General features: G+C 56.4%; 2 protein-coding genes, 1 long non-coding RNA gene and 1 pseudogene across 5 annotated transcripts; 3 read left to right on the forward strand and 1 right to left on the reverse strand.

The window, feature by feature from the left end:
* On the reverse strand, positions 1-15,809 carry LOC105478537 (trafficking protein particle complex subunit 6A). 2 transcript variants are annotated; one of them, XM_071087127.1, is made up of 7 exons: positions 15,674-15,809; positions 5,126-5,273; positions 2,213-2,280; positions 1,940-2,057; positions 1,251-1,334; positions 1,004-1,097; positions 1-317 (listed from the first exon to the last, which is right to left on the reverse strand). In XM_071087127.1, exons 1-6 carry the CDS (start codon positions 15,755-15,757, stop codon positions 1,042-1,044), a joined length of 558 nt encoding a protein of 185 aa, XP_070943228.1. In that variant the 5' UTR covers positions 15,758-15,809; the 3' UTR covers positions 1-317; positions 1,004-1,041. The 2 variants fall into 2 exon arrangements, with proteins under 2 accessions (XP_070943228.1, XP_011734233.1); XM_011735931.3 differs by lacking the exon at positions 5,126-5,273 and having other exon boundaries at positions 15,674-15,798.
* LOC139360334 (uncharacterized) lies at positions 2,053-16,228 on the forward strand. Of its 2 annotated transcripts, none has more exons than XR_011617655.1 (4): positions 2,053-2,396; positions 4,134-4,311; positions 9,332-15,818; positions 16,098-16,228. It is a non-coding gene; the product is annotated as an uncharacterized lncRNA (long non-coding RNA). The 2 variants fall into 2 exon arrangements; XR_011617656.1 differs by lacking the exon at positions 2,053-2,396 and adding an exon at positions 2,407-3,254.
* LOC105478536 (biogenesis of lysosomal organelles complex 1 subunit 3) lies at positions 16,224-17,439 on the forward strand. The gene is made up of 2 exons (XM_011735930.3): positions 16,224-16,369; positions 16,828-17,439. Exon 2 carries the CDS (start codon positions 16,837-16,839, stop codon positions 17,437-17,439), a length of 603 nt encoding a protein of 200 aa, XP_011734232.1. The 5' UTR covers positions 16,224-16,369; positions 16,828-16,836.
* Positions 17,440-17,589: 150 nt separating this feature from the next.
* Positions 17,590-19,367, forward strand: LOC105478535 (uncharacterized; annotated as a pseudogene).
* Positions 19,368-19,744: the final 377 nt, after the last annotated feature.

Below are 19,744 nucleotides of genomic sequence, written 5' to 3' on the forward strand. Positions count from 1 at the left end.
TCAGATTCCACACACACAGCCTTTATTGAACAGCCTCTGGGCAGTGGGCAGGCAGGAATCCCACCCCAGTCCTGACCGCAGCTGGGACCCCTTTGCCTCCCGTGACACCCCCACCTCACTTTGATACCCACTTCCTGAGTAAATGTGAACCCTAGGGCCTGGGATCCCCAGCACTAGCCCCAACACCACCCCCAAATGCAGCGGCCTGGGGCCCAATGCAGCCGCCGTCTCCTGAGGCCGGTGAGACTGGGGGCAGCAGTGCAGCTCGGCGGGTGCGGGGCAGGCTTAGGATTTCGGAATCAGCACCTGGAACTTACCTGGAAGAGACGGCCTGGCTTAGGCTTGAGGATGGGATGGGAGAGAGGCAGAGGGCACCTAGACAGCTCTTAGGTGCTCACCCCTGTCCTGCACTAACACCCCAGTGGCTAGGTTGGGCTGTTTCCTCCCGCCCACGTGGCCGCATCCCTGGGCTGTGTGAGTAACCAGGGGCATGAGGGCCACGAATGTGGCCCCAGAGAGGCGCCCGGCACAGGCTTCTGTGGTATGCATCGCTCAGTCCTACCCCACGGGAGCCCTGGGGTCCCCCCACAAGTGGGCCTGGGGAACCAGCAGAGGGAAAATAACTGAAGGTTGGGGAGGTGGTGGGACAGGCTGTCCCCAGGCAGGAATGGGGTTCCAGCTGGTCTGACAGAGGACACCTAGTCAGGCAGGCTGCAAGTTCCTTGGAGCCTGCCATCCCCCGCATCGAAGTATCAGCAAGGATGATCCCACCTGGGATCCCGTGCTGGGAAAAGATGTTCAAAACAGCCAGACAGTTCTCTCTGCAGGGCTGGTGACGTCATAGAGCCAGGGACACAGATGGGCCTGCACAGGCTGTGTGGCTGAGCAGGTGACTTAAACCTGGGCCTGCCTCCCAGGCACCCACACAGGAGTGGGGCTGGAACTCTGAAGGCCTCAGCAACTCAAGGGATGAGAAGAATCCCCCCACCCCGCCATGACTCACAGACGGGCAGGGCTGCCACGGAGGCGGTGACCACACTCTCAATGCCCAGGGTACAGAGGGCGCCGCGCAGGAGGCCGCAGGTGAAGGCCAGGAACTGGGGAGGGGACACAGACAAGCATGGGAAGAGAGGGGAGGCTGGCACCGAGGTCTGGGGCACTCCTTAGGCCTGGGGAGAGGCCTGACATGGGGTAGAGGCTGGGTAACAGGAGGAAGGGAGGTGTGGACAAGGCCCCAGCTCCCCCCATACCTTGGGCGCTTCCTCCAGATACTGCAGGCCAGAGGCCATCGGAAGGAGGAGGGGGAAGCTGTTGTCTTGCAGGACGTAGGTCCCCTGGGGGAGAGGAGAGGCCGGTGGGTGGGGGCGGGGCCTGCACATTTGAAGCGCAGGGAGGGGAAGCGGGAACCCAGGTCCTAGATTGGGCTGAGGTTGGGAAGTCCCCCTCTCTGAGAACCACTGGAGTCATGGCCTTGGCCTCCAGTGCTCCAGTAGGGCCCAGGGCTTCCAAACTCGGACTGGGTGCCCGTGCCCTGGGGAGTGTGGGTCCTGCCCTCATCTCCCAGGGTCGTGCAGAAAAGCTGGGGACCCGGCCCAGGAAGCTGCAGAGAGGCAGGCACAGCCTGGGTGTTCACTGGGGGACCGGACCAGCTTGGGACAAGCAGCATCGCACTGGGGGGAGGGCAGGCAGCCAGCAGGGGCTTTCTGCCCATGCGTGGCTCACTCCTGGTAGGCTGGGGAAGTTCTGGAAACACCCCCTATGCGCCAGTGCAGCCTCCTGGCTTCCCTTAGAGGATCAGACAGAGCAAGAGCTGCAGCCACCTGTGGGAAGGCTCTGGGCGGGTCCCCGCAGCCGCTGCTCTGGCGCCGGGGCTTCCCCTCCCACTCTCCTGGTCTCGCCCTCGGGAGGGAGCCGGACCGGCGGGCTGGGGTGCTCCCACCTGGTGATTGGTGCGCAGGCTGTCCATCTGTTTCTGGAACACGGCCACCCACAGGTCTTTGCACAAGAACTTGAGGACATCCAACTCCTCCCTGAAGGCCAGCGTCTCCCGGGGCAGTCTGGTGGGGCAGTGCCATGCTGAGGCCGTGGGGCCAGGCAAGGAACAGGGAAGAAGCCAGGCCCATCTCCCACAGGGAGCAATGCAACCTCCCCGCCCAGGGCCTGCCCACCCCTGTCAGCTAGGCTCGGGGAGAGCAGGGGGTGCCGTGCTCACCTCTCGCCTAGAGCCTGGCCCACGCGGAACCCCATACTCTCCAGGACCGACAGGCTCATCTTCTGTCCCTAGAAGGCCGGGGAGAGACGCTCAGGAGCCCTTGGCCACCTCGAACCTGGGGCCACCCGGGGGGCACCTGCCAGGAGACCCGAAGACCGATTTGCCAGTGCCCATCAGTTCAGGGGTGAGCAGGGAGAGGCTCTGGCACAGCCTGGCCAGGGCAGGGGCAGGCCTCTAGGGCGCCAGGGCTCCCTCACCCACCTCTGCAGACCTCGCAGGCTCTCTGGATCCCCAGATCATCAGCCCCCAAGAACCAGCTCCTCCTTCCCCCAGGAACAATGGGGGTCTTCCCCAGGTTCCTTGCCCCCTGCATGACTCTTCCCGGTAACACCGGTCACGCGCTGCACATGCTTTCAGCACGAACCCTCACAATGCCCTGGGAAGTGGGACCTGCGACTCCACCAAGAGGCTCCAGGTGACCTGCCCAAGGGCTGGAGGCTGGGCCACAGGAAAAGGAGCTGTGGAAGTCAACCATGATCATCATGCCTTATAATATTGGCCAAGATCCCTGGGGGTACATGTGGAAGCTCGGAACAGGCAGATCTTTCTTTGGGTGCTGGGGAAGGACAGTGGCAGCCATGTAGTGTCTGGAGGGTAGGCCAGGGTCCACACAGGAGGGACTGTGCTGGCAGAGGCAGGCCCCAGGCAGGAGGGCTGCACTCGGTGTCTGTCCACGTGCCTGTGTGTGTGGATGGCATGGCTGGAAGAGATTTTTTTTTTTAAGAGATGTTGTCTCGCTTTGTTGCCAGGTTGGAGTGCAGTAGCCTGATCTCAACTCACTGCAACTTCCGACTCCTGGGTTCTAGCAATTCTCCTGCCTCAGCCTCCCGAGTAGCTGGGACTACAGGCACCCACCACCACGCCCGACTAATTTTTTGTATTTCAGTAGAGAAGGTGTTTCACTGTGTTGCCCAGGCTGGTCTCAAACTTCTGAACTAAGGCAATCCACCCACCTCGGCCTCCCAAAGTGCTGGGATTACAGGTGTGAGCCACTGCTCCTGGCAATTTTTCTTTTTTGGAGACAGAGTCTCACTGTTGCCCAGGCTAGAGTGCAGTGGTACACTGTTGGCTCACTGCAACCTCCGCCTCCCGTGTTCAAGCAATTCTCCTGCCTCAGCCTCCAGAGTAGCTGGGATTACAGGTGTGTGTGTGCCACCACACCTGGCTAATTTTTGTATTTTTGGTAGATATGGGGCTTCACCATGTTGGCCAGGCTGGTCTCAAACTCCTAGCCTCAAGTGATTTGCCCGCCTTGGCCTCCCAAAGTGCTGGGATTACAGGCAAGAGCCACTGCACCTGGCCATGGATTTTTTTTTTTTTTTTACTCCGGTACTTTGCTGCAAGCAGAGGAAGTGGGGGGCCCAGACTGGGGGCACACCAGAAACCCCAGGATGGCTTGGGCGTGAGATGCCAGGTTTCTCAGAGAAAGCCTGGCAGAGCAGAAGTGGGGGAACAGAGAAGAGGCTGGTGTGTAGCCCTGAGCTGAAGGAAGCTCACCCTCCTGCTGGTTGCTCTCAGGAGCCTGCAGTCACCTGGCCTGAGCCCTGCAGCCCTCCCTCTCCTGCCCTCGACCCCCACTGTCACTGGGGAATGGCAGCTACGGCCTCCTCCCTCCAGGGCTGCACCATCAATGCGGCCATCCGAATGGGGATGGGAATTCTCTGCTTGGCTCCAGTCCTGGAGAGGGTGTCCCAGCCTGGAGAGGGTATCCGAGGAAGGCTTCTCGCAGCCTGCTGGCCCAGCTGCCTCCATCCCTCCCTCACCCGCTCCACCCACTCAGGACACTTGCTTTCCTTGGTCGGGAAGGTTCAGACTTCTGGGCCTTTGTACTGACTTCCTTCCCTCCCTCCCTCCCTCCCAGTTTGCGTCCCCAGCACTGCCCACTGCACACTGTCACTGGATGAGGACACAGCTCTGTGAAGGTGGGGACCCAGGCTGATCAATTCACATCCGGCCTTCGGCAGCCAACACAGGGCTTGGCACGTGGGTGGTGCTTAAAAGACTGGCTGATGAGACAACGTGCATCAACAAAGGACACAGTAAGTCCTCACCTAATGCTGTCAACGGGCTCTGGGAAACTACAGCTTTAAGCAAAATGACACATGATGAAACCAATTTCACACAGGTTAATTAACATAAACAAGAGCGAAGTTCCAATGCCATGTTTCTGGTACAAAAACATCACCAAACTTCTAAATAAGAATGAAAATGTAATATTAAACACTGAAATAAATGTGAGCTACACATACATTTGAGAAAGATTAGGCCGGGCGCAGTGGGTCACTCCTGTAATCCTAGCACTTTGGGAGGCCGAGGCAGGGGGATCACCTGAGGTCAGGAGTGCAAGACCAGCCTGGCCAACACGGCAAAGCCCTGTCTCTACTAAAAATACAAAAATTAGCTGGGCATGGTGGCAGGTACCTGTAATCCCAGCTACTTGGGAGGCTGAGGCAGAAGAATTGCTTGAACCCGGGAGACGGAGGTGTCAGTGAGCCAAGATCATCCCACTGCACTCCAGTCTGGGCGACAAAAGTGAGACTCTGTCTCAAAAAAATAAATAAATAAATAAAGATTAAAACAAGTCAGATAGGCTGGGCACGGTGGCTCATGCCTGCAATCCTAGCACTTTGTGGGTCACTTCAGCCTGAGTTTTGTTTTGTTTTTTTTTTTGAGACGGGGTCTCCCTCTGTCACCCAGGCTGGAGTGCAGTGGCGCGATCTCAGTTCACTGCAAGATCTGCCTCCCAGGTTCAAGTCATTCTCCTGCCTCAGCCTCCTGAGTAGCTGGGACCACAGGCGCCCGCCACCAAGCCCGGCTAAGTTTTTTGTATTTTTAGTAGAGACAGGGTTTTACCTTGTTTGCCAGGATGGCCTCCATCTCCTGACCTCGTGATCCACCCGCCTCGACCTCTCAAAGTGCTGGGATTACAGGCGTGGGCCACCACGCCCAGCTGAGCCCAGGAATTCGAGTCTAGCCTTGGCGACATGGCGAAACCCCTTCTCTACAAGAAATACAAAAGTTAGCTGTGCGTGGTGGCGGGCACATGTGTCCCAGCTACTTGGGAAGCTGAGGCAGGAGGATCCTATACGCCAGCCCAGGCAACAGAGCAACACCCTGTCTTAAAAAATAAATAAAAAACAAAAAACCAGGAAGACATTTACTCACTTCCTCCAGCTCAGGGTCCTGGGGGGCTAGAGCCTGTCCCAGCAGGGCCAAAAGCAGGAATGGACCCTGGACAGGATGCCATCCCATCACAGGGCGCACACGGGTCCGTATCACTCACGCTGGGCCCATGGAGACCCGGGAGCTCACCTAGCGGACACACCCCAAGGATGCACAAGGAAAGGAGTGCCCAGAGGAACCTGCACCAGCACAGGGAGAACCTGCAACCACCACCCAGACAGTGGTCCCGGGAATCAGTATTTTTTCCTCGTCAATGTCACAACACAACGTTATTCCAGGACCGGCATACTGTGCGGCAGGCGTTTTCTACAGTCCTCTTGTTTTACCTTTCCAGCCTCACAGGAGGCTGTATTTCCAGATGGAAACTGGGGCTCCGAGGTTAAGAATCCGTCCAAGGCACCCTCAGCACAGGGCTGTCTTTCACACCCCAGCAGGTCCACATAGGAGGGTGGGTGGGGTGACAGCCATGGCTGTTGAGGGCCTCATGGAAGTGGGGTGCGCTCGGAATGGGGGAGGCGCTGAGCTGAGGTCGCCCATATCTGAAGCTAAGGTGCCCCTTCCTCTGCCTGGCCCCTTGCCAGGCCTTGTCCTCCTGGGTGACAACGACACGGCTTCCTGTTGCACTGGCTCCCTCTGGTGTCACCACCTGCTTTCCTCTGGTGTCCTTAGGCACAGCAGGGCCGGCCACACAGCAGAGGCTCAGGGAAGGGGCCGATGACTGCAGGAGAAGGGCAGGTGTGTGAGAGAGACAGGGTGGGAAGAGACCCCTGCCTGTGGGTCCTTCATAGCAGCACTACCAGCAGTGCAGGTGCAGAACCACCGCCCGGGGCCAGATCCACCCCAGCACTTACCACCTGTGGGACCTGGGCCAGCACTTACCATGTGTGCGACCTGGGCCAGTGGTTGAATGTCTGTGCCTCAGTTTCCTCATGTAAAAAGGAGGGTCATTTTGTCTGTTTTTGAGACAGGGTCTCATTCTGTCACCCAGGCTGCAGTGCAATGGCACGATCTTGGCTCACTGCAGCCTCTACCTCCTGGGTTCAGGTGGTCCTCCTACCTCCGCCTCCCAAGTAGCTGGGACTACAGGTGTGAACCACCACGTCTGGCCCAAAGGAGGGGAATATTAATGGCAGCTACCTCCGGGATCCTCACCAGGAGTAAGGGTTGGTAAAGGCAACCTGAGTACTTCAAGGCAGCTCTGGGAGCCTTACTTATTGTCATTCACAGCCTCCATGTCTGTCAAACGAGGAGACGGCCCCAGCCAATGACGGATGAAGCCCTTGGCTGGAGGAAAACCCCAGGAAGGAAGGGGGTCTGTTCTGTGGGCTCCTGTAGCCAGCACCTAGAACAGCCTGGTGGCTGCGGCTCCTGTGTCACCTCCTCCTGCAGCACAGCTCCTGGAGGTAGGGCCCAGGCTCCACTCTGACAGAACACATCTGTGTCCCTGCGCATAAGGGCACCTTCATGTCCCTCTTTCGTTCGTGCCACAAACATTTCTTGGTGTCCTCCAGCTCACCTACCGTGCCTGGTGGGGTTGACAGGTGCCCAGATGATGCTAACTGACAATCTAGGAAGGGCTGGGAGACTGAGTGCAAGGGGCCCGGGCAGTGCCGTGCAGAGCCTGCCCTCCGGGGGGGGCCTGAGGGGGCAGGCATTCCAAGCAAAGGGCATGTGCCAAGGCAGGGGTGAGAAGCGGGAAGGGGCCCTCAGAGTGGGCTACAGAGAGGGCATTTTCCCCTGCAGGCAAGTGCAGCCAACCCGAGGGTCAACGCAGCCCACGCTGCCTGAATGTCGGCCACAGTGGGCCACAGGCTCAGTCCCTGCCCTGCTGGAGCTGGCGTTTTACCCGGGGAGTGGGCAGAGATGCAATGGCCAGCTTCACTATGCTCACAGCCACTGCCAGGAGGGAGGCAGGGCGTTCTATGAGGGTGCACGTCCATCCCTAGGAAGCACCCCGACTGTGCTGAGCCTGAGGGAAGAGGAAGAGTTCAGCAGCCAGAGTGGGCTGTGAAGGCACACCAGGCCCAAGTCACAGCCATGACGGCAGCCCCCAGAAGGGTGAGTCGGGGTAGAGCGTCAGTGGGGTCCATCAGCCAGGCCAGGAGCGTGGAGTCTGAAGGGGTTCCAGCAAGTTCAGCTTTTCCCTTCAAGAACTTCACACTGCCTGGGTTTGAATCTCGGCCCTGCCACTCACTGGCTGTGTGACCCTGGGCAGATTATCCAACCATCCCATGCCTCAGTCTCCCCACATGTGCCACAGGGCTAATGGCAGTGCCTGCTCACAGTGGCGGTGTGACTGGCAGGTGGCAATGGCTGGATACGCGGCTGTGTGACTGCTGGCCCCACTGTACCCAGCCCTCAACAGGGGCCATTCAGATCCCTGCTGAACTGAAAAGGGATGTGGGGAATCACGGCAAAAGGGAGGGGCCGAGGAGGAGCAGGAGACAGGGAAGAAAGGGCGGAGCAGGAAGGGAGAAGCCTCCACCCACCTCATCACAGGGAGACTGGGTGGCGTCCATGCCCGTGTCACTGCAAAAGCTCCTCAGAGATCAGGGGTTTATCTTTTTTAAAAACAGAAGGGGGCCGGGCGCGGTGGCTCAAGCCTGTAATCCCAGCACTTTGGGAGGCCGAGACGGGCGGATCACGAGGTCAGGAGATCGAGACCATCCTGGTTAACACGGTGAAACCCCGTCTCTACTAAAAAATACAAAAAAAACCTAGCCGGGCGAGGTGGCAGGCGCCTGTAGTCCCAGCTACTCGGGAGGCTGAGGCAGGAGAATGGCGTAAACCCAGCAGGCAGAGCTTGCAGTGAGCTGAGATCCGGCCATTGCACTCCAGCCTGGCTGACAGAACGAGACTCTGCCTCAAAAAAAAAAAAAAAAAAAAAAAACAGAAGGGGCTGGGCGTGGGGGCTCTTGCCTGTAATCCCAGCACTTTGGGAGGCCAAGGCGGGAGGATCACTTGAGGTTAGGAGTTTGAGACCAGCCTGGCCAACATGGCAAAACTCTGTCTCTACTAAAAATACAAAAATTAGCTGGGCGTGGTGGCGTACACCTGTAATCCCAGCTATTCAGGAGGCTGAGCCACCAGGAACGCTTGAACCCAGGAGGCAGAGGTTTCAGTGAGCTGAGATCACGCCACTGCATTCCAGCCTGGGCAACAGAGCAAGACTCAGTCTCAAACAAAACAAAACAAAACAAAAACCAAAAACAAAACAGAAGAGCTGGCCAGACAGAGACTCTCCCATTCATATGAATCTGCCAGAGCCCAGCCCAGAGCCGGTGCATTTCTGGGGCTCCCCACGCCTGCCTCTGCTGAGTTTACAGACAGACCGGATGAAAGGAAAGGCAGAAAGGAAGTCTTATCAGTATCGGTGCTAATGACATCCACCACACAGGAAGGATCAATCAGACACAAAGCAGAGTTCCTGGAAATGAACAAATATGGTGGCCAAAATCAACACTTTTTAACAAGGGAATTGAATTGCAGAGAAACCTGTAAGACAGATAACACCTCCCAGCAAGAAGAAAAACAGGAGGGAGGAAAAAATGAGAGAAAAGCTACAAGATGCTTGGAAGAGTTGCAGGAAGTCTAATCTTCCCTGCGGTGCCTACAGGACATACAGGGAACAATGCAGAAGAAATCATCAGAGATCACAGGAGAAAAATGTCCTGAGCTAAACGAAGATCCACATGTCCAGACTGAAGCCGAGGGGTGAGGTCTAAGGAGGATGAATGGAAAATGCAAACCAAAGCCCCTTCAGACACTTGGGAACAGAGAACATTCTGCACTGAAGTGGGAGGGAGGCGGGTGAGGGCCATGTGCTCCGCCCCTTCCTGTCTCTTGTGTCTGCCCTACCCCTCCATTGTTTTTTAGGCACCTGCTAGCTCCTGGGCAGAGGCTGACCCTGTTCAACGCCCACCTGCAGAGCCACTCTGTGCCATGCCCAGGGGTGTGGTGGGGAACCCAGGGAAGGAGCAGCCCTGGTTAAGAAAAGCACAGAGAGAGAAGTGCTGGCACATGGATGGGTGAGTGAGGGGTGGTGCGAGAAGCCTGCAGGACTTCCCCGCTGTCGCCCTCAACTCTCCTCCCTCATCCAGCAAGGCGCCCTGAGCAAGTCCAGATCCTGCCTCTGCCCATTCAGAACTCCCCATCCTGTCCCCTGGCCCGGCCCAGAAGGTTCGCCCAACACAGCCTCTGCCCTGAGCTCCTGCAGCAGCGGGGCCCTTCCCAGGCCAATCTCCATCCAGTCCATTCCTGTGGCCAGGAAGGCATTTCTAGAATGTAAATCTGAGCCAGGTGCACCTCAGTTTAAACCCTGCTATGGTTCCCACTGCCTTCGGGATGGAACCCCAGTTCCCAGAAGGGCCTCGCTGGGGCTCCCAGCCTCAGATGCTCAGAGCGGCATTCCAGGGAGGGACCTACCTATCTGACAGCTGCTCCGCCCGTCCCACACCCTCCTCAGATAAGGGGCTGCCCAAGTGCACTCTCGAGGCGTGGTGGATGGAGGCCTGACCCAGCAGGGCTGTTCTCGGGGTGCCTCGGGCCTGGTCTCAGACAGTGGGTGACAGCGCCTTAGCTCTTTACTACATGCACTCAGAGGAATCCTCTCTTTGCCCAAGGCTTCCCTTATCTTCAAAGCCTCTGAGGTAGAAAAGCCACAGCCGCTTCCTCCAAGGGCTTCTCCTGCTTAGAGAACAAAGGCCTTCCTGGCCCCTCTGGCCGGTCCTCCAGTTCACAACCTGTGACAGCCCAGGAGAACGGCCACAAATAACCACCGTACCAGGCAGGATAGGAGGTCACAAAAGCCCTACACACTGGCTATGGCTCCTGGGCACCTGTGCCGTGGGGACAGAGATGAAGAAGCCACCATCCCTGTCCTCAAGGAGCTCTGGAGCTGGTGGGAAAGGCAGGCCTGCACTACCCAGAAGCCCTGAGGCCAGAAGCCTGAGTTCTAACTTTGCCTTTGAGTCTTGCTGAACGGCCTCGGGAAGTCCCTTCTTCTCCCAAGCATGGGTCCCTCCTCTGTGAATCGGGAGGGCTGTCCTGAGGACTAAATGCAGTCAGCACTGTGCAAGTACAGATGCCCTCAGGAAACGGGAGGCCTGTCTGGTTCAGAGGAACCCTTTTGGGCCAAAGAGAAGGAATGGAGAGAGGAGGTGGGGCCAATAAAGAGAAAGGACTGAGGAAATGAAGCCGTTTCTCATGACAGGCCCCCTGAAAAACAGGGCTCCCCAGGAGGAAGGAGTGCGGGGAAACGCTGCAGTTCTTGCCCCTGGCTGCACCGAGAGCCACCTGGGAGCTTTCTGAGGCCTGACACTCAGGCCTCACCCCAGTCGGGTTTGTCGGAGTCTCTGGTGTGGGACTCCAGCATCAGAATGTACTGGCAGCTGGGTAGGGAACCCCTGCCCAAGATCCCAGGCACATTCATGTGCTCTAAAAGGCAGAGCTGAGTAAGCCAGTTTCCCACACTCGCTTGACCACAGAAACCCATTAAAATCCCTCCCAGGGCAAATACTAGGAAATGCAAGTGAGAGTTTACAGCACAGGCTTTGGAAGTGGGAGGCCTGGTTGCGCTCCTGACTCTGCCACTTGAGAGCATGGAACTCCATTCATCAAAGCCTCCGCCGCCTCATCTATAAACCAGGGAGGACCATGCCAACCTCTCTGGATCATCAGAAGATCAAATGAAATCAAAAGTGAGAAGCCATGAGTGCGCACAGGAAGCACTCATATTGGGGGAGGGAGGGAGCAGCTAGCACTGCTCATAAACCAAATGAATCCCAGTTCCCACCCATCCCCACCCACCACGACACAGGCTCTGCATTCACCTCCTCAACAAGTCCACGCTGAGGACCCACTAAGAGCCAGGGCATATAGTGGTCATCAATACACACCCAGGCCCATCCCACACAAAGTACACTCCGGCAGGGGGAGATGCATGTGAATCAAAGGATCATACAGATACACAATTCAGATGCATCCTGGCAGGGCATGGTGGCTCACACCTGTAAACCAGGTGTGAGTTTTTGGGAGGCTGAGGCCGGAGGATCGCTTGAGCCCAGGAGTTCAAGGGCAGCCTGGGCAACATTATGAGAACCCATCTCTACAAAAAATTAAAAAATTAGCAGAGGCCGGGCACGGTGGTGGCTCAAGCCTGTAATCCCAGCACTTTGGGAGGCTGAGACGGGCAGATCACGAGATCAGGAGATCGAGACCATCCTGGCTAACCCGGTGAAACCCTGTCTCTACTAAAAAATATAAACAACTAGCTGGGGGCGAGGTGGCGGGCGCCTGTAGTCCCAGCTACTCCGGAGGCTGAGGCAGAAGAATGGTGTAAACCCGGGAGGCGGAGCTTGCAGTGAGCTGAGATCCGGTCACTGCATTCCAGCCTGGGCAACAGAGCGAGACTCCGTCTCAAAAAAAAAAAAAAAAAAAAAGAAAATTAGCAGGGCATGGTAGTGTGCACTCCTAGCTACTCAGGAGGCTGAGGTGGGAGGATCTCTTGAGCCCAGGAGTGTGAGGCTACAGTGAACTATGATCATGCTACTGAACTCCAGCTTGGGTGACAGAGCAAGACTCTCTTAAAAAAAAAAAAAATCAGATACATCCTTATTGAGTATGATGAAGCCTACCAAGAAAAAAGTGGGAGAGGGAGACCAGAAGAATGTATAAAGGAGATCCAAATTGGACTGGGGGCTCAGGGAAGGCATCCCTGAGGAAGGGATTGTTGTGCTACGATCTGAAGGATTAATAGGTGTTAGCATGGTGAAGATGTGACAGGTGGAATGGGCTGGGAGAAGGGAGCAGGCTCATTTAACAGGAGCAGAGGGGAAAGCGCTGGACCAGGGCAGAGGAGGGGCCACGTGGGAAAGGCATTTAGACAGCAGACTGGGCAGAGCCTGGGGCAGGGTTGCAGGTGAGGGAGAAAAGGCAGCTGTCAGGACTCCGGGGTTTCTGGTTTGAAGGCCAGGAAGGATATGGAGTGTTCAGACATTACTACCCACCCCCAGGCTGATGCATACTCTCTGGGCCATGCTGTATCTTCCTCATAGCAGTTACACAATGTACCAGATACTTTCCTCATTTACTTGTCTGTCTTCTCCAATGATGACAAAGCTCTAGGAGGACAAAAATTTTTGATGGCTCACTGAGTAATCCCCATGTTTTTTTAGAGACAGGGTCTCACTCTGTCACCCAGGCTGGAGTGCAGTGGCATGATCATAGCTCACTGCAGCCTTGAACTCCCGGGCCCAGGCGATCCTCCCACCTCAGGCTCCTGAGTGGCTGGTAGTATAGGCACATGTCATCACACCCAGCTAATTTTAAAAATATCTTGGCCGGGCGCAGTGGCTCACGCCTGTAATCCCAGCACTTTGGGAGGCCGAGGCACGCAGATCACGAGGTCAGGAGATTGAAACCATCCTGGCTAACATGGTGAAACCCCGTCTCTACTAAAAATACAAAAAACAAAAAACAAACAAACAAAAAAAACACACAATTAGCCAGGAGTGGTGGCGGGCACCTGTAGTCCCAACTACTCGGGAGGCTGAGGCGGGAGAATGGCGTGAACCCATGAGGTGGAGCTTGCAGTGAACCAAGATTGCGCCAGCCAGCCTGGGCAATAGAGCGAGACTCTGTCTCAAAAATAAATAAAAAAATTAAAATAAAAATAAAAAAATAAAAATTTTAGAGGTGGGGTCTTGCTATGTTGCCCAGGCTAGTCTTGAACACTGGGCCTCAAGTGATCCTCCCACCTCTGCCTCCTGAGTACCTGGGATTACAGGTGCAAGTGCCACAGCTGGCTAAATGCATTTTTGATTTATGATTTTTTCTGTTTTGTTTTTTTTTTTGAGACAGGGTCTCACTCTGTCGCCCAGGCTGGAGTGCAGTGGCCGGATCTCAGCTCACTGCAAGCTCCGCCTTGCAGGTTTACACCATTCTCCTGCCTCAGCCTCCCAAGTAGCTGAGACTACAGGCGCCCACCACCTCGCCTGGCTAGTTTTTTGTATTTTTTCAGTAGAGACGGAGTTTCACCGTGTTAGCCAGGATGGTCTCGATCTCCTGACCTCGTGATCCGCCCGTCTCGGCCTCCCAAAGTGCTGGGATTACAGGCTTGAGTCACCGCGCCAGGCTGATTTATGTTTTCAACTTATGACAGGTTTATATCTGTATGTCGAGATGGTAACAAGCAACATCCTCCCTGGGGCTTCTTATCCTAGAAGGAAACCAGAGCCAATAAAAATGTCTTACATGGCCGGGCACAGTGGCTCATGCCTGTAATCCTAGCACTTTGGGAGGCCCAGACGGGCGGACCACGAGGTCAGGAGATCGAGACCATCCTGGCTAACACGGTGAAACCCTGTCTCTACTAAAAAAAAAAAAAAAAAAATACAAAAAATTAGCCAGGGGTGGTGGTGGGTGCCTGCAGTCCCAGCTACTCGGGAGGCTGAGGCAGGAGAATGGTGTGAACCCGGGAAGCGGAGCTTGCAGTGAGCTGAGATCTGGCCACTGCACTCCAGCCTGGGCGACAGAGCGAGATTCCGTCTCAAAAAAAAAAAAAAAAAAATTAGCTACGCATGAGCCTTTGAGGCGGACGATGCAGGGAGCCAACACTGCGACACTACACTCCAGCATGGGTGACAGAGTGAGATCCCCCATCTCAAAAACAAAACAAGGACGGGCACGGTGGCTCATGCCTGTAATCCCAGCACTCTGGGAGGCCAAGGCAGGCAGATCGCCTGAGGTCAGGAGTTCAAGACCAGCTTGACCAACATGGAGAAATCTCATCTCTACTAAACACACAAAATTGGCTGGGCGTGGTGGCACATGCCTGTAATCCCAGCTACTCTGGAGGCAGAGGCAGGAGAATCGCTTGAACCCAGGAGGCGGAGGCTGTGGTGAGCCAAGATTGTGCCATTGCACTCCAGCCTGGGCAACAAGAGCGAAACTCCGTCTCAAAAACAAAAACAAAGACAAAAGGCCATGTGCCCTAGCTCATGCCTATAATCCCAGCACTTTGGGAGGCCAAGGCACATGCATCACCTGGGGTCGGGTGTTCTGAGACCAGCCTGGCCAATGTGGCAAAACCCCATTTCTACTAAAAATACAAAAATTAGCCAGTAGTGGTGGTGCCAGCTGCGCTTGTGGTCCCAGCTACCTGGGAGGCTGAGAAGTGGGATGATCGCTTGAACCTAGGAGGTCGAGGTAGCAGTGAGCCATGATTGCATCACTGCACTCCAGGCAGCCTGGACGACCGATCAGGACCCTGTCATGCATGCACACACACACACTCCCAGGCCAGTCGTGGTAGTTCACGCTTGTAATCCCAGCACTTTGGGAGGCCCAGGCGGAAGAATCACTTGAGTCTAGGGGTTCAAGACCAGCCTGGGCAACATGGCAAAACCCCATCTCTCTTTTTTTTTTTTTTCCTGAGACGAGTCTCGCCCTGTTGCCCAGGCTGGAGTGCAATGGCACAATCTTGGCTCACTGCAACCTCCGCCTCCCAGATTCAAGCCATTCTCCTGTCTCAGACTCCAGAGTAGCTGGGATTACAGGTACCCGCCATCATGCTCGGCTAATTTTTGTAGAGACAGGGTTTCACCATGTTGGCCAGGCTGGTCTTGAACTCCTGACCTCAGGTGATCCAACCGCCTCGGCCTCCCAAAGTGCTGGGATTACAGGCGTGAGCCACAGCACCCAGCCGGCATATTTCAGTTTGTTATTTGACTCCCCAGTGAAATGTAAGCCTCACGAGGACGGGGATTCTGTCTTAGAACAGTGCCTGGAATACAACAGACACTCAATAAGTGGGTGTCGAATGAATAAATGTCCCATGCTGAGGCTCAGGTACGTTATGATGCTCATTTTACAAAAGAGAAAATTAGGACACACAAAGATTAAGTCATTGGGTCGCACACCTTGTGAATGCCGAGTACTCAGCACACGCCCAATAACAGCATTATTATGATTACTTGCCGCTTACTCAGGCCGTGAGCTAAGTGCTTTACCCTGAGTCATCTCGCTCAATTTAGCAATAACCCCAAGCCGGCACCTTCGCGAACCCCACTTTCCAGAGGAGGAAGCCAGCGCCAGATGTTGCCCTGCAAGGCCGGGGCTGGGTCGGGGTTCGAACCCGGACGTCTGACAGGCCCTCCGCTCTCCCCGAGGCGTTACCGTGGTGGCCCCCACTTCCTCCCCACGGGACCCGGCGCTCACCCCCGGACCGGGGTCGGGGTCGTGAGCCCACAGCTCCGCCACCATCTCCGTGTGAAGAAACTCGAACAGCACAGTGTCCGCCATGAGCCCTCCTCGCGCGCCTAAAGATGCGCCCAGCGCTTCCCGCTCTCATTGGCCAGGCTTGGTAAGCCACGCCTCTCAAGTCACGGCGCGAGCCCTCCTACTCCCGCTTCCGCTGGTGTTTTAGACTAGCCCCGCCTCCCCACCTCCGGCTCAGGTGGTGTGCGCGTGAGCCTGGGATACTAGGGGGCGGGCCTACTCCTCCTCTGGCCGCACGTGACAACATCTTCTGCCCTTGCTGCCGTCCCTTCCCTATTTCCGGGTTCTTGAGCATTCCTATTGGCCAAATTACTGGTTACACGTGACATACTCGGCTTTTAAAATCCCTATTTGTCCATTCCAGACTTTCCTCGTCGCACAACCTGGAAAAGCCGGCCCAGCCGCTTCTCTATTGGCGGTTCCTCCATTCATGTGCTCTTCTGCACACTCCCTCAAAGCTGATGTTGAGAACTTGCATCCTGATTGGTAGTCGAGCGAATCCACGTGACTTGGCCGCTAATGCCCGCCCAACCCGCTCCCCTATTGGTCGAGATCGCAGCCCTTCAGCTGCCACGGTGAGGACTCGGCACTCGGGCAAGGAAGAGGATCCCGCAGGCTCGGAGCGTTAGCTACCGGGTACGGTCTTTGGCGATAGCGCTTCCCCCATCCCATGAGTGCCCCCAGCGGAGTCCAATCGGACTGTCATCCTTTCTGCGACTCTGGCACTGGTCCCGAGCAGCTCAAGGGCCCGAGTGCTTCCGGGTCTGAGATTGGCATGGTGGACCAAGTGGAGGGTGTGGCCGCTACTAGGAGGCAAATTCGTAAAGAGTTCGGCTTGGGACTCCGGGAACTCGGGCCCCAGATCCCTAATGGAGCTGGTCTTCAGTTTCCCCATCTGTACGCTGAAGGGCCTGGGGTCCAGTAACCCTCATCATCACCCAGTTTACAGAAGAGGAAACTGAGGCCCAGGCAGGGGGAGCAACTGACCCCAAGTCGTTAAGAGAATCAGCGAAGGGGCTGGGAATCCAGGACCTGCGCCTTTTACCCACCGCGGCGCCCGTCTCACGTGCAGTCCCTTCGCTTTTCTGCCCTAGCTCGGCGCCATGGCGTCCCAGGGTCGTCGGCGGAGGCCCCTGCGGAGGCCGGAGACGGTGGTGCCTGGGGAGGCGACCGAGACGGATTCCGAGCCCTCTGTGTCCTCGTCGGAGGAAGAGGAGCTGTACCTGGGTCCCTCGGGCCCGACGCGCGGCCGCCCCACGGGGCTGAGGGTGGCTGGGGAGGCCGCAGAGACCGACTCGGACCCGGAGCCGGAGCCAACGGCCGCGCCGAGGGACCTGCCTCCGCTCGTGGTGCAGCGGGAATTGGCGGAGGAGACCTGGGGCGCGGAAGAGGCCCCGGCGCCCGCCCCTGCGCGCTCGCTCCTGCAGCTTCGGCTGGCGGAGAGCCAGGCGCGGCTGGACCACGACGTGGCGGCCGCGGTGAGCGGTGTTTACCGCCGTGCGGGCCGCGACGTGGCCGCCCTGGCTGGTAGGCTGGCGGCAGCCCAGGCGGCGGGGCTGGCGGCGGCCCACAGCGTGCGCCTGGCGCGCGGGGACCTTTGTGCTTTGGCTGAGCGTCTGGACATCGTGGCTGGCTGCCGCTTGCTGCCGGACATCCGCGGCGTGCCGGGGACCGAGCCTGAGCAAGACCCGGGGCCGCGGGCCTAGCCATGATTCTACTTCCCTACCCGACTGCAATTTGGGGTTAGGCCTTGCTGCCTCTGGGACCTGACTCTGTCTCCTGTGTCTCTTATGACCCCCCGCCCCCCGCTCCCATCTTAGTGCCACCCATGGGGGCTAATCCGCTCCCCTTGGATAATGCTTTATGTTGGATATAGTTCAACCCCTACTGTGGAGACCAGGGCCCCACTACCCTTAGATCTGGTTCCTCCACCTATCCTGACCCTGCCGCCTGGTTCTGAGCCTTACCCTGGGGCTTGGCTCCAGCCTTTGATAAATAGTTGCTCCTTAATCTGTTTCCACCCTGGGGGCTCATCATGTCATATTTTGTCCTTTGCCTTTCTTTTCACGCTCGCTCGCTCTTTTTTTTTTTGAGACAGGGTGTGTATCTGTCACCCACGCTAGAGTGCAGTGGCAGAATTATCACTCACTGCAGCCTCGACCTCCTGGGCTCAAGTGATCCTCCCAGCTCAGCCTTCCAGAGTAGCGGGGACTGCAGACCTACACCACCATGCCCAGTTGCCTGGTTAATTTTTTTTTCTGACAGTTTGAAGAGGGGAGAAAGTCTCACTGTGTTGCCCAGGCTGGTCTCAAACTCCCGGGCTCAAGCGATTCTCCCACCCTGGCGTCCCAAAGTGCTGGGGTTACAGGTGTGAGCCATCACACCCGGCTGTGCTCTCTCCGAGTGTTTCTGCTTGCGGTGGGGGGCTTGTTCCCGCTCTTCCCACAGGAACCCAGGATGTGGCACAGCTTCCCTGCCGTCTGCCTTCACTCAATTGCCTACGCCTCCCATCCTAGCTCCACCTCCAGAACTGCCCTCCCCCTGGGCTGGGTGCTTGTTTTGTTTTTAGAGACAGGGTCTCACTGTCGCCCAGGCTGGAGTGCAATGGCGTGATCTCGGCTCACTGCCACCCCCATCTCCAGAGTTCAAGTGATTCTCTTGCGTCAGCCTTCCGAGTAGCTAGGATTACAGGCATGCGCCACCATGCCTGGCTAATTTTTATATTTTTAGTAGAGATGAGGTTTCAGCATGTTGGCCAGGCTGGTCTCGAACTCCTAGCTTCAGGTGACCCACCCGCCTCACCTCCCAAGGTGCTGGGATTACAGGCGTGGGCCACTGCACCCGGCCAGCTGGGTCCTTGTTCTGCTGCCCAGGCTTGGCCCTGGTTCCGTGGGTTGGTTCTACTTTTTGTTCTCCAATCTTCTGCCTCCTGCCTCCTCCTTGAGCTTAGCCCCACCCTCTCAGCCTGATTTCTGTTTCCCAAGTCCAGCTGTGCCATGGGATAGGTGGGAAAGGTTTTGCTAACTTTTGCTGTTTCCATCGTGCTTACACCTCCCTGATCCTGGGCTCTGGGGACTCCCCATGGTTTCCTTACTTCGGCAGGCCCAAAATGATGGCCTCTCCTAACCCAAGGCAGGGGATCTTCCTCCCAACTCTGGACCAAGGTGGCATTTCCTGCACACCCCTCCAGGCCGAGATGATGCTCGCTGTCAACTCTCTAGGCCAAGGTGGCATCTCCTCCTGACTCTCCAGACCTAAAGTGACACCCTTCAGGTACTTTGGGCCCAATTCAGCCTTGCCCTGGTGCTTTGGGCTCCAGATGACAGCACTTTGCAGATAAGAACGATATGACGTGTGGATTTCACTACATTTGGCTCCTGGATGCTATAAAAGGACTTGGATTTCTGACTTGGCTCAGGGACTGGGGTTAGCAGCCACTTTCTGCTCCTTCTCACCTGCGCTTTCTTCTGATCCCAGCTCTGGTCCCTCAACCGTATTCATATTTACTCTCCCCTCCCAACCTGATACCCTGTCCCTTATCCCAACCCAAAGCCAAGATCTGAGCCCCCAAGATGGAGAATGGGGAGGAGCTTTCTATGGCAGACTGATTAAAACTCTTAAGCATTAACCATTATGGTTAGTTCCTTTTATCTCCCTACCTAAGCTAAGGGTGAGTTAGTTGATATCTCTGAGAATGGGGGTCCCAAGACCTCCATGGCTGGCATACGGAAGGTGAAGCTGTAGTTGGGAAATCAGGGGCCCTAGATTTTTGCTCTGGTTCTGTGTTTACTTGTATTTTATTAATTCAACACACACATTTTGGGTACCTGACCTGTGCTGGGGCTGGGGGTGTAGCAGCCAGTCCCTGCCCTCACAGAGGTCGCAGTCCAGTGGGAGAAACAGTAATAAGATGTTCTCACAGATAGTTCTAGTAATCAAAATTTATAGTTTAATTTTTTAAAATAGAGACAATAGCCTGGCCAACACGGTGAAACCCCATTGCTACTAAAA

The sequence above is a fragment of the Macaca nemestrina genome, chromosome 20 (assembly GCF_043159975.1).
Source record: "Macaca nemestrina isolate mMacNem1 chromosome 20, mMacNem.hap1, whole genome shotgun sequence".
Taxonomy (NCBI): Eukaryota; Metazoa; Chordata; class Mammalia; order Primates; family Cercopithecidae; genus Macaca; species Macaca nemestrina.